Source organism: Triturus cristatus, chromosome 4_2 (assembly GCF_964204655.1).
Source record: "Triturus cristatus chromosome 4_2, aTriCri1.1, whole genome shotgun sequence".
Taxonomy (NCBI): Eukaryota; Metazoa; Chordata; class Amphibia; order Caudata; family Salamandridae; genus Triturus; species Triturus cristatus.
Window position 1 is genome coordinate 188,015,205 of NC_140586.1, and position 12,410 is coordinate 188,027,614.

The 12,410-nt window shown below is 43.3% G+C and overlaps 1 protein-coding gene across 7 annotated transcripts in view; it reads left to right on the forward strand.

Moving 5' to 3' along the window:
- SLC25A17 (solute carrier family 25 member 17) overlaps nucleotides 1-12,410 on the forward strand; it is a 218,145-nt gene that overhangs the window by 141,887 nt on the left and 63,848 nt on the right. For 3 of the 7 annotated variants that reach the window (XM_085601064.1, XM_085601065.1, XM_085601063.1), the window contains exons 6-8: nucleotides 3,830-3,946; nucleotides 4,234-4,379; nucleotides 9,437-9,532. In XM_085601064.1, the coding sequence (XP_085457190.1) occupies nucleotides 3,830-3,946; nucleotides 4,234-4,379; nucleotides 9,437-9,532 (359 nt within the window). Of the gene's footprint in view, nucleotides 1-3,829; nucleotides 3,947-4,233; nucleotides 4,380-5,042; nucleotides 5,089-9,436; nucleotides 9,533-12,410 lie in introns of all 7 variants that reach the window. The other 4 variants (XR_014960567.1, XR_014960566.1, XM_085601067.1 and 1 more) reach the window with 2 other exon arrangements.

A 12,410-nucleotide genomic window follows, 5' to 3' on the forward strand; every position in this document is an offset into this window, starting at 1 on the left:
TCCACTAACTTGTAGCTATGCTGCTGTACAACATGGTAAAAGATCTTGGCAAAGACAATAGCTGTCACATAGGCGAGACCTCTTGGCTTTGCTAGTGCTTGTTTAAACTGCCACCAGCTTACTCAGTAAAGCATCTACAAATTTTACTTGCTAAGGCCCCAGATTACTGTTTAGCAGACAGGGTACTTCGGCGCAAATGTGACAAAGTACCGTGTCTGCCAAACCCTCGTTCCACCTGTCGCATTTAGAAACAGGTGGACCTTACGATTTCCATTGACTGAGCCCCATCGGCTCTTTTGACGGAAAACTTCCTCCAGCAGCCCTATGGATTAGGGGCTGTAACAAGGACATTACACCCCGACCTATTTTGGAAGTACACTGTAATGTCTTTTTTCCTGTCCGTCACCACCAGAAAAGAACTGATGAGAGACAGAAACAAAATGCTACATGATCTCCAGTTCCGGGTAGTAAACTGTCAGGGTATGGGGTTAATTATTTCGAAAAACAAAGAACTAGACTCCCACTTTGAGAATGTTTTTTTTTTTTTTTTAAACAGTAAATCAGGCCTGAAGTTATGGCCCTTTATTGCAAACCTAGTAGCTTCATCAGACGTATGCTTCCTGTGCTCAATTAAAGCACAGCCTGATCTTTAGTTCCTTAATAGGTAATAAAAAAATTGGAGTCAGACAATAATACGCCTAATTGTCTTTGAGAGCTGACTTGTAAAATATACCAACACTTGCCCTGGTTCTATTAACTGGCCTTAGTGTACTGTGCAGCCTTCCATTTGTAATTTTCTCAGGCTTTACTCCAATATAGTTCCTTGACTTGCTCCTTAATGATTTTGTTTTAAAAATGTCTGAGCTGTTAACTGAATCTTAATTACCTTGCATATCGAGTACTTCTAAGACTGTGTCGTATAGTTTTGTCCATTGATTATCCTAATCTCTTGTGGTGGAATTTTGTCTAGATTACATTGTGCAATGTATTAAAGTTAATGGCATAAAAAGCACATAGAGAGAAAAACGCCAATGAACTAAGCTTCTCTTTTACTCAATTGAAATTCAGCCATATTTGAAATTGAGCTAATGATTGGGGAAAAGCAAACAGTCATTGAAACGCTGTACATTTTTCTAAATTCATCTACAATCCCAATTTCTCTGGAAAAACTGAATAAGAGTATAGGAGTGCAGGCTTCAATTTAGCTGTTATCACTTTAAGCATTGGCTTGAGTGGGCGTGTGTCCGTTGCATTATCGATAGAGCAAAAAACATAGATTGAGGAGCTCTACTTTGTCTAAAAGGAAGCTATGCCCTCATCTTTCCTCTATCCCTGTGCCAAAATAATTGTCATTTATTTCAATAAGTCACAGATTCTTCAACTACCAACTTTACACATACTATGAGACTTATATATTTTTAAATACGGACACACTTTGTGTTTCTCTCCTCAGGGCAGTTATCTGCTTATTCATGGCACTCATATACCAGTTTAGTTCTTCTGTAAACCATAAATTGTTGTGTTACTTGTTTTCATTGCCTCTTTTCATAGGAAGCTGAGGTAACAGGACTAGACTGCAAAGAACCAATAACCACTAATCCTATTACTTCATTTTCAGCCTATACTATGTAACCTAAAAAATCGAGCCAATAAATGGTGTATCCAACAGAGTGGGCTTCTGCCTTCCATTTGATCTAATCTCATTTTTAATTCCTTTTTTAAAGTAATCCGTACCTTTTTGGACATCACGTTCAATAACTAAACCTCCTAGTTTAGTGACTTGAGCTGTGTGATACTCCTCCCTTTCCTCAAAAGTAAAGGGCTATTATAATAGAAGGATATTGAAACGACTGACAACCGAATAGTGTGTGATTTTTCCAGGGATGTCAGTCGGAGACTGTGCACTGAGATCTTGCAAATTAAAATTAACAAAGCGTTAGCAATCTGACACCAGTTCGATCCTCCTCTTGTATTGGCATTGAAATATTCTTATTTCTCCAGCTTTCTTTGCTACTGACCACAAATTAATCGTTCCCTTGTGAGTGTTTAAGATTAGAAGTCACCCATCAAGTGTAAATCGGGATTATAGCTATATACAACCTGTTGGGGAATTAAATCTTGTTAAGAATACATTCGTTTTTTGTTTAACCCTCGAGGAAAGATGTATATTTTGTACTAACAAATACCAGTGTGTGCTTATCCTTAGAGAAAAAAAACAACACTTGCATTACTTTGCATAGTAATACTGATTGGCTGGTTCCACTATAGATGCTTTACACTTCTAGTAACTGGAAACATAAAATATTATTCTTCGCTTAGGGTGCCCCTTTCCCTTAAAAGCCATAGCATTAATATAACATTCTTTAAATTCCAGAGGGTTAGGCCCTCCTGAAGCCCAGGTGTCTTGAAGGTACAGCACTCCATGTCTGCTTAGGTAATCCAGTCTTGTAGAACCCTTCATAAGACATCTAAGGCCCCTAACTTTCCAGGACCTCAACTTTTTTTGCCAGTTATTCACACCCCACAAGTTGTTGAATTCCCCCTCCTTTGTGCCCAAGGGTAACCTAATGCACCTCTCAGAATAGTTGCCTCTGAACCCCCAGATCCATTGAGTTGCCAGGGATTTCTTGCTTTAAGTTTGGGACTGGTATATTGGCTATATATCCTACTGAACCCGAAGACTCTAAGCATTGCCAGTGGCCCCATAATCTTTGAGTGATCTCCAGATCCCTCCATACATTCTTACTCATTTCATGGTCAAAAAATGTAATGTGATTACTGGTACGTCGGCCTAAGGATGGCCTCTAATATTTGGACATGTGTTACTTCTGTTTAACAAATCAGGTCTTCCTCACAAATCATTTTCTGGTATAAATGAAAGTTCTGAAAAATTACATGGGCCAGTCATCTTTGCTCAGACTCAACCCAACCTTTGTTTTCTCTGTGAGGATAACGGGTTGACTTGAACCTTGAAATGATATGAGTATGAATACTGGAGTTTTGATTTGCTAAACTCTTACTATCCTCACCAACTTGACTAATGTTTAGTTAAAAATTGCTTTAACTAAATGCTTGAGCCAGTGGATTTAAATATACTTTAGGCTCACTAGTTCACTTCCCCTGCCTGATTTATAGCGTTACTATTTTCTGCCCCATTCCTGAATTGAAAATTGCTTAGTTATCAGGTATGACCTTACCTTATGGTCTTCTTCAGCTTTGGCTCAAAGAAAAACCTTATTCCTTTCTGGTTGTATTTGAGGGAGATTTTCTTTCCTTAAGGTTCTTTTATGTGCCCAGAAGGTATTGTGAAGGACTCTAAAGATGTCAAACTCTAGTCTCTTGCAAATTAGTCTGTTAATGTTTGTGTTTAAACTATCTACTATATACAAATTTTGCAAATCTGGAACTATCCGTGCCTCAGCAGACTCTTTCCTCACTTTCATACTGTTTTTTGCTGCTCGCTATCTGTCACGTTTCGACTCGAGATCCAAATGGCCTCCTCATGAGGAAAAGAAGCAACCTTAATATGGTCCTGAGTTGGGGAGAGTTCTGGAGTTATTGTGGTCAACTTTAATGTTGATGCTGAAATATGGTCCCCGGGCTGTTTTTCTAATTTCTTTAAACTAATCTGGGTCGAACTACTAAAATCCAAGAGTACATAAATTGTGTATCTATATCAGACATCATACTACAAATTCGCTGTAATGGGAAATTAGCTTATTCTTGATTTCTAAAGGTGGGCACAGAGGTCACTCATATGCATTGCTGTGAACAAAATAAATGCCTTTTCTTCTCTCTTGATTTTTGATTCGTCCTCTTTCTCTTGCAGGAGTGGTGAACGTGCTGCTCACCACACCACTCTGGGTGGTGAACACACGCCTAAAATTGCAGGGGGCCAAGTTCCGGAACGATGACATTGTGACGACCAACTACAAGGGCATCATGGGTACGATGGGAATTTGAAGCAATTATTAAGGCATGTGTTAAACTCCTTTTTATTCCATTACAAGGATTCTCACACAGTTCTGCTTTTGTATCTCAATCTTGACCGGGTGTGCCCTCCACTATTCCATTGTTGGAACCTACATGCAGCCAAGCCAGTTCACTTTCATCATGATCTTAAGCCCTCCTGCTTTTCCAGTACTGGGACTCTGATATGGCTCTGTTTATGCACCTCCCTCCAGTCTCCCCTGGTTGGTGTTGACTTAAATCCATGTATCTCCTCTCTCCCAGATGCCTTCCATCAGATTGTGCGAGATGAAGGTTTTGCAGCACTCTGGAACGGCACCGTCCCATCTCTGCTGCTGGTCTTTAACCCTGCTATCCAATTCATGTTCTATGAGGGGCTGAAGCGCCAGCTGCTGGCCGGACAGGCTGAGGTGAGGCTGGGAAAGCACTTGTGCGCAACTTGTAGTAGGTGCAGGTATTGCAATGTAGACAATGGTGAGGCTGGGCAGACCTAGGAGAGGGGAAGCAGGTGTAGGAGAAAATATGGCAGACAGATGTAAGGATGGCGGAGACAGGTGAGGACGGGTACAGAAGGGTGAGACTGGGCAGGCACAGTTGGAGGCTGACACGTAGCAGAGGGTAGATGCAGGAGAGGAGGCACAGATGCAGGGGAGGAGCAGCAGACATGGTTAGACCGATCTCAAACCAGGTGAGAGGCAGGCTATGCAGGCACAGTTGTGGGCAGGTCTTGTATTGTAGCATTTCAATGAGTTTTTTCCTACATACTGACAATGCTTAAGTCACTTTCCAGTGTGACTATGTAACTACTCCATTTGTAGTGTTGGATTGGAGAATGTTGTTGGTTGAAGTGGAATCTATAATCTGTTCCTTGGTGTTGTGCGTGAGCGCCTGAGAATTTGCTACACACCTGGCGCAGCCACGTGTAGAAGCATCTTATGTATAGAGTGGCAAGTGAAGGGTTTGTGAATGATAGTTTTGCAGGCTGCTTTCACAAGCCACTTTGGCTTCTAGTCGGAGAGACACTTGCCATGATTTTGGGAACAGACAGGTCTTTATTGCCTTTTCTCTGGTAGGCGCAGTCAACAGCAGCCGATGAATTTAAGCGACCAGCACACATTGGTAAGGCTGTAGAGGGATTGTTGAGATCTGGCGTGCACAGGTGAAGCCAGTTTGGTGAGTGGGAGGTCAGGGGGCACAGTTAAAGGTAGGGACACGTAAGTGAGGTACCGTCATCGATACATTGGCGCTGTAGCTTGGTTCCACCAACTCGTGACCTAGGCTTATGTTTGTCCGCATAATAACAAATTGTATATGTATATAAATAGGTGTACTGACCTTCAGAAAAACGTGTATTAAGACCAGCAAGGCGCAATTGTTGCACTGATCTTCACCGCGAGTCTGATTTTCTGTCTATACCTCTGCTCCGTGTCTACCTGTCTAGGCAGATACTCTAAGCAGATGTTAATCTAACTTCTGTGAACGGTTTCTCCTGTGTTGCTGTTAAGAAGCATTGCCAGCCTTCTAGAGGCCGCATTACCCATCAGAATGTTACAAAGCCTTGCCATTCCAGATAATTTAATGACTAGCCTATGGTCACCCAGACAGTTCACATACAGGGAATATGCCCTCGAAGCAAATAGATCCTGTTATTCCCAAGATGAGAGCCCCATAAGCTTTACAAAAGCTACACTCGGGCATCATGAGTGAGGATTGACGCTTTCAGAGTTTTAGGGCAGCTGCTGCAGCTCCAAGCTCCTGCAACATCAGTTCCATATTCTTGCCATATCTGCCTACGCTTATCAGGTACTCTTAACACCTCCTACGGAGACATTGTTCCTCTGAGTCCTTCAGCATTTGAGTATTTGGTTCTTTGAAGGCAGGTTGAATAATGGTCAGGGTACTTCTGATAGATACCCCAGTACATTTTCCAAGCCATACTGCTGCTTTTAGCATTGGCATAGGAGGACAGAAATGCCCCCTGTGGGACAGGATTCCTTAGAGGCCGTTTCCTTGGGGTCCTCAGAGTCGAGACTCCAGGATCCTCTAATTCAGTCTTTGTCCAAGCCTAAGTCCCTTCCCAATATTAGAAAGTAAGGGGCGTATTCACAAAGGTAAACTTAAACATTAATAAATCTACACTTGTCAGTTTACACACATTATGGTGGCTGTACTACTTTTAGCTAATCATCGTTCGCAAGTGTAAAGTTTCTCAAAAGTGTTCACACTGGGTGGAGTGAGTAAAATCATCATATACAACTAAACAGTTCCTGCTAGTAGTGACATTACAACTGTATTTAAAGTTCCACACACGGAATCAAGGAGTAGACCCCCTTTGGTAAAGTATAGGAACATTTTAAATAGTTATAGTTTTAAAAAATCTAGAAGTTAAATGTTAATGTAAATACATTTTATGTTTGTATTTTAAGTGTAGAATAGCAATTATTGATGCTATGTTACTATTAACTAAATTTTAAATTAAAAATGTAATTCATTTAGCTATATTCAATTTTTTTTAAAAGATTTATTTATAAAACACCTAAAGTAAAATCTTTATATTTATTATATATTAAAATTTGAATTTAGCTTATTTTTTAAAAAAGGTCAATTCATTTGTAATTTTAAAAAAACATATTAAAATACTTTTTGATACAAATATTTTTAATTTAAATTGTATTTTTCTAACATTACATAAATTATATATATTTTTTAAAACCTTTAACTAAGGCCCCTGCCTCTACTGTTTTCTGTGGGTGGTTGTTGTATTGTTTGTGAGTGGCCATGGGTGGTGCTGGACTTACTCCAGCTCTGTGCAGGATACATTTACAACAGTTTTGGTTCTTTATTGGCTGCAGTAACTATAGAAGTGCAGTTTGTGAATAGCAATGGACTTACTCTTTTGTGGGTGTGCGCATATTCCTTCCTAAACCCATCTCTATACTACCCTTCCCTTCCCTTCCACCTCCATACTCCTCTCTAAAACCCTCTGCTTTAGAAGTAAGTATTGTCCATTTTCCAGGAACTCCCCACTCTCCCCATCCCTCCCTCCTTTACGACTAAAACGTATACCCGTCTGTGCATAGATCACCGCTGTCGGGCGGTGTGGGAGGGCGGGCCGGATAAACAGACGCGGAGGCTGGATGTAATGAGCCAGTGGGTAGGTTTTTATTGGTATAGCAGTAGGTATGGCAGTTGAGTCGGGTTTCAGGGGCTTTTGGCGTGGTCTCACGATCTCTTCTTCTTCTTCTTTGAGACGGTCTCCTCCTCTGCTTGATGTCTCTGGGATGGTCGAGGTGGGTTCCCCAGGGAGGCTCATGAGAGGGATAAAGAAACAAACGAGAGGCCGTCAGGGACTTTGACCTGTCTATGCTATACTGAAGTAAAAAGATCCGTTACCGCACCCGTGTAGATTTTTAGGGGATGGAAGTGTTAGGGCACTGGACATAGGGTCTAGGTTGGTGCAGGGAGTTGAAAGACCCGATCACCAATGACGTTGTGGGTACTCTGGATGTGTCCCTTCGGAAAGGTGGAAAGGGGGAGAGAGACGTTCTATAATGCGGCACCATACAACAACCAAAATTAAAGCCACACCCTGTGACCGTGTAACCCTGTAACCACCCTCCTCCCTTTTTCCTTCGTCTACCACCCGCTTCCCGGTCCCGTTTCCCCGTGGTTTAGCCACTCACTGGCCCCGCCGCAACACTTCCTGGTTGCGGCCGCTCTCCAGCCTCCTCCTGTGGGGTCCACCAGTCCTCGCACCACGTCTCGTCCGGGGCTTCCTCTGCTTCCTCCGCTTCTGGACTCCGCCTCGCCGCGCTCACTCCTCGCTGCTCCGGCTCCGTCCTCCTCTGCTCCGGTTCCTCGTCACGCTGCTCCTCTTCCTCTGCTTCGCTTCTTTCTTCCTCCTGCTCCGACTTCGCTACTTCGCCTTTCTCCCGTCTCTCTCCGGCACAAGTGCGTCCGTCATCTGTTGCGATCCTTCTTTTCTCCTGTAGTAGAGAATTACACCCGGGTTTAGTCCCCCCCCCCCCCTTCCTGGTCTCTCCCGTCGGCGCCAGGACCTGTCCAGGCCTGAGGGTCAGGGGGCGGGGCCAGCTTCCGTACTGGTTTTGGCCGACAGCGGGATTGTTCGAGGACGGTCTCCCCGGGTAAGGTCCACTGGTAGGAGCGGGGAAGGGGTGTGGTCATGGTAACGTCCGAGGTTTTCTCACAGGCGGCAATCTCAGCACATAAGAGATAGGAAAGAGAGGCGGGGACCTTGACTATATGTGAATAGCATTTTGTAGTACATTTAGTAGTACTATTGTAGTACCTCTGAACCTACTGCAGAATGCAGTTTGTCAATAGGTGCCATGGTTTCTAGCATTTCTCAGACAGGACTGTTAGTTTTTCTTAGGTTAAACACAGCAGCTTGTGTGGATTGGCAAACCTACTTTTATTTAAAGAGTCGCCGTTGTAGAAGACTTGGAAGGTGAGCAGTAATGACATATCTGTCACCTAGAATAAGCATAACATTAACTTAGAAATAGTAAACCTTTGGATGGTGGTGGCTGAAGGAACACTTTCACTTCATGCTGCTCTAAGCGTGATGAGTTCTTATCATTCCTCAGAGCATGGGCTAGGAGTTATTAGTGCCACTATGCTGGATCAGTGTCAAGAACCTTACTGACTCTTATGATGCTATTGCTGCACGCCACTGCGAGGCGCATCTGGTCTCCCCTTGAATCTATGATTTCACTTTCCTGGGAGTCTGTAGACTGGTAGTAAGAGGCTCACCCCTCTTGGCTGTCAACTGCTGCTGCTGACGACCCGATTTTCTGTTGGTCCGAACCAAACTTAAAGCAGGTCATTGTATCTCCCAACGGAAGAAGCAAGGACTGGCTTTAGAGTAAAAAGCTGTAATGGACAGGTGGAAGACAAGGCCTAGGAAGAGGTCACAAATGGAACCTTTTGCACTGCAAGCCCAGCCCTAAGCCACAGCTGAACAAGAAAGAGTCAGTGGAGAGAGTAGCGGTGGCCGGTGCACATCCAGAAGTGAAGCCATCATCACTGCAAGCCCAGCCTTGGTCCTCGCCAGAAATAGACTGTCAAAATACAGTAACACCAGAGAGAGTAAAGCCAGTCCCAGGAGTCTGGACACAAGCCATTTCACATTCCCAAGACTATTGAGAGAAACACTAACGGAACTGTGCCACACAGGAGCTGAAACATGTTGGCATCTCAAAATACTTAAGAGTCTGTTTCACAAGGAGTGACACAGAACAGTGAGGCTAGTGTGGAGGAAGAGACTGTCTATGATCTCTTGTTTTTTCCTGTGCTTTTGTGCCATTGGTTGAAGAATTGTTTTAGAAATTCTGTCTCCTATACCCCTGTGATTGTTCCCAGGTCATCTCATCCCACTTGGCATCTCTTATATCCCCTGGAATCTGTTTGTCTCTGACTTCAGTCTCTCTCTCCCTTTTTCCTGCAGCTGTCATCCATGCAAGTGTTTATAATCAGTGCCATAGCCAAGGCCATTGCTACAACGTCTACATACCCTCTGCAGACTGTACAGTCCATACTGAGGGTGAGTGTCTCTGTATGGTGTCATTAGTGGTGGGCAGGAGGGAGTCAAGCTGAAAATACTCTAGGATGGGTCTGTATAGAACATGCCTGAAAGGGACATACGGGCACACACCAGCGTGAGTTATTGTATGGAGCATGCCTGGGTGGGAGGTTGGGGGGGGGGGCTGGGACAGCCAGGGTCCGGGTTGTGGTATGGTGCATGTTAACAAATTAAGCACATGTTATTCTCGATTACTCTATGGCGCATCCTTAAGGTGAAAGTGTGGCTCACACTAAATGGGGGCACTATCTGAAATATGCATGAGAGGAACAATCCGGGGAAACACTTCTGTGTATTGCTGTATGAAGCATTCTTTGGCTTTACAGACTGGCCCATTCTAGGTTGGATCACTTGAATGGTGCATGGTTGAAGGGACGTTTTGCACGCCCACAAATGTAGGACATTTTTTCCCATGGTGCCTGGTGTAGACAAACTGGTCTTACATGTAAACATACTCCATGACATTAAGTGACTTAACGTATATTTGTAAATGGGTCTCTGATGTGTTAGTGGACTAACGCAATGACCCTATGTCAAAGGTTTGAATCGCAGTAAATCCACTGAGGTCGAAAAAATTAGAGCCATTCAGTTGAGTAGCTAAAAATGTGTTATATTGCACCAAGAAATCCTTTGTGGTTGTGCAATTGACAAATAAAACAAAATGTTGTCAGAAATCTCATTCCAGACGATAATTGAAACAATTCAATATATGTTTTGTTTAATTTGGTCATTCGTCTTTAAAATCTAATTTTGTCAAAAATTGTCTCAAACTCTCTTTGAGATAGCGGCAGGAGAGAGAGAGAGAGAAGATGCACACACTACTGGTTTTAGAGACACTTTTCCCCACATCTAAAACACGTGTTTTATACCATTATCTTGCTTCAGAGCTCAATTTTACCCACAGCTAAATCTTTAGTCTGCTGTAGTTTCTACAGACTTCCACGCCTAATGGTCACTCATGTGCAAACGTTTCCTCTATGCCCTTGTCTTCGCCATCAAAGTTCACAAATAAATAATGTTCCCTGAATTAGAACACAATACCGACTAACGATACAGCGTCTGTGATTTCCTGGCTGTCAGAAGACTATTTGGTAATACAGATGTCTCCTCAGCAAACTCTTTAGGAACATATTGTACCTCCTATACAAATTGTAAATCCATGAAGCAAGGTTCTGGCTGCAGCAACATAATATATTGATTGCCTCAAAAGGACACAGTGAAACATAAAGAAAGATTTACCAGCCAATCACAATCCAAGATGCCTGTCACCATCCTTGTAAGAGTTCAGGGATCTTCTTTTCTTCTTCTCAGCCTCTCCCCATCGTTGGAGGCCATTTAGCACAGATGGGCTTGCAGCACTGCATTTACATGTTCTCCAAAAGCCCAGCGGTATGCCCTGCCTACCGGCGCTCTGCAAGATTCTGTGTGGGCGCCAAAACCAAATTTGATGTTGACAATTCTGTTTAGTTGGTAATAATGAATGCATAGAGAAACAGCTTGGAGCTCAATGCAGAGTGATGAGACTGTTTCTTCTGGAAGAAGACCAGCAGCTTTGGGCTGGGGGCATTTTATGAGGCATAGCCTCTACTTCAAAGACAGGATGAGGAAAATGTCTTACTGTTGTAGAATCTTGTGCCTGATGTATGTCTGTGGTTTGTGGCTGAAACGGATGAAGTATCTGTTTATTAGACGTGTCTTTATTCAGAACACAACCTCTCTCCATTGCTAATTTGGTCACTTCTTGGAGGGGAAGGGGGACTTGACCAGATATAATATTTAGAAGCTCCAATTTAATCCAACACCCTCAGATTCGGTCACAGGCACCTCAGTCAGAGACCATCTCTGAACATGCATCAATCCTTTGTCTGCCCACTGCTTAAAGTGGAGTCTAAGATTAGTCACTTGAGCAGGAAGTAATAGCTGGTTGGAAAAGTGGTGTCAAGTTCTAAAGAGTGCTTGTCAGATGACCTACTGGTCGTGACCTAGGAGTAGCTGAGTAGAGATATAAAGTGAACATAGAACCATGCACTAAAATCATTAGCCACAAGTTTTAGACATGAAGCCACCAAATAGCACTTCAGGATTCATTCAGACTTGATGTACAAGCGAAGGTCTTTGATTTACTGTTCATCTGAGCCACTCTCTTCAGCAGGATCTGGGTTACGCCATTGAAATGATGAAAGAAGAACCAGATAGAATAAGATCAGTGGGGTGTTATGTTTCATACGTCCCATGTTTAGGACACCACATCAATAGCCATAATATATATATGGATAATTAACACTTTTTATCATCAAGAAAGTGCCCCTTTTTTGCATGCTTACCCCCCCCCTCCCCACACACACACACACGCACACACTTTTTGCCTGATATCTGATGCACTTTGACTGAGTGTGCACTGGGTCGCTGCCAATCAGGTACCCAGTGCCTGTGTTCTTTCCCAAAACTATACCATTGTTTCCACAATTGCCACACCTCTGGCCCACATGTAAGTTCCTTGTAAAAGGTACCAGTGATACCAAGGATCTTGTGACCAGAGAGGGTCTCTAAGGGCTGCAGCATGTATTGTGCCACCCTCAGAGACCCCACACCAAACACATACACACTGTCATTGCAAACTGTGTGTGTTGTGGTGCAGACAAAAGCTAAGAGTCAACATGGCACACATCCGTGTGTGCCATGCCCACAACCACTGCCAGTGGCATAGGTAAGTCACCCCTCTAGCAGGCCTCACAGCCCTAAGGCGGGGTGCACTATACCACAGATGAGGGCATAGCTGCATGAGCAATATGCCCTTACAGTGTCTAAGTCCATTTGTAGACATTTAAGTGCAGTAAAG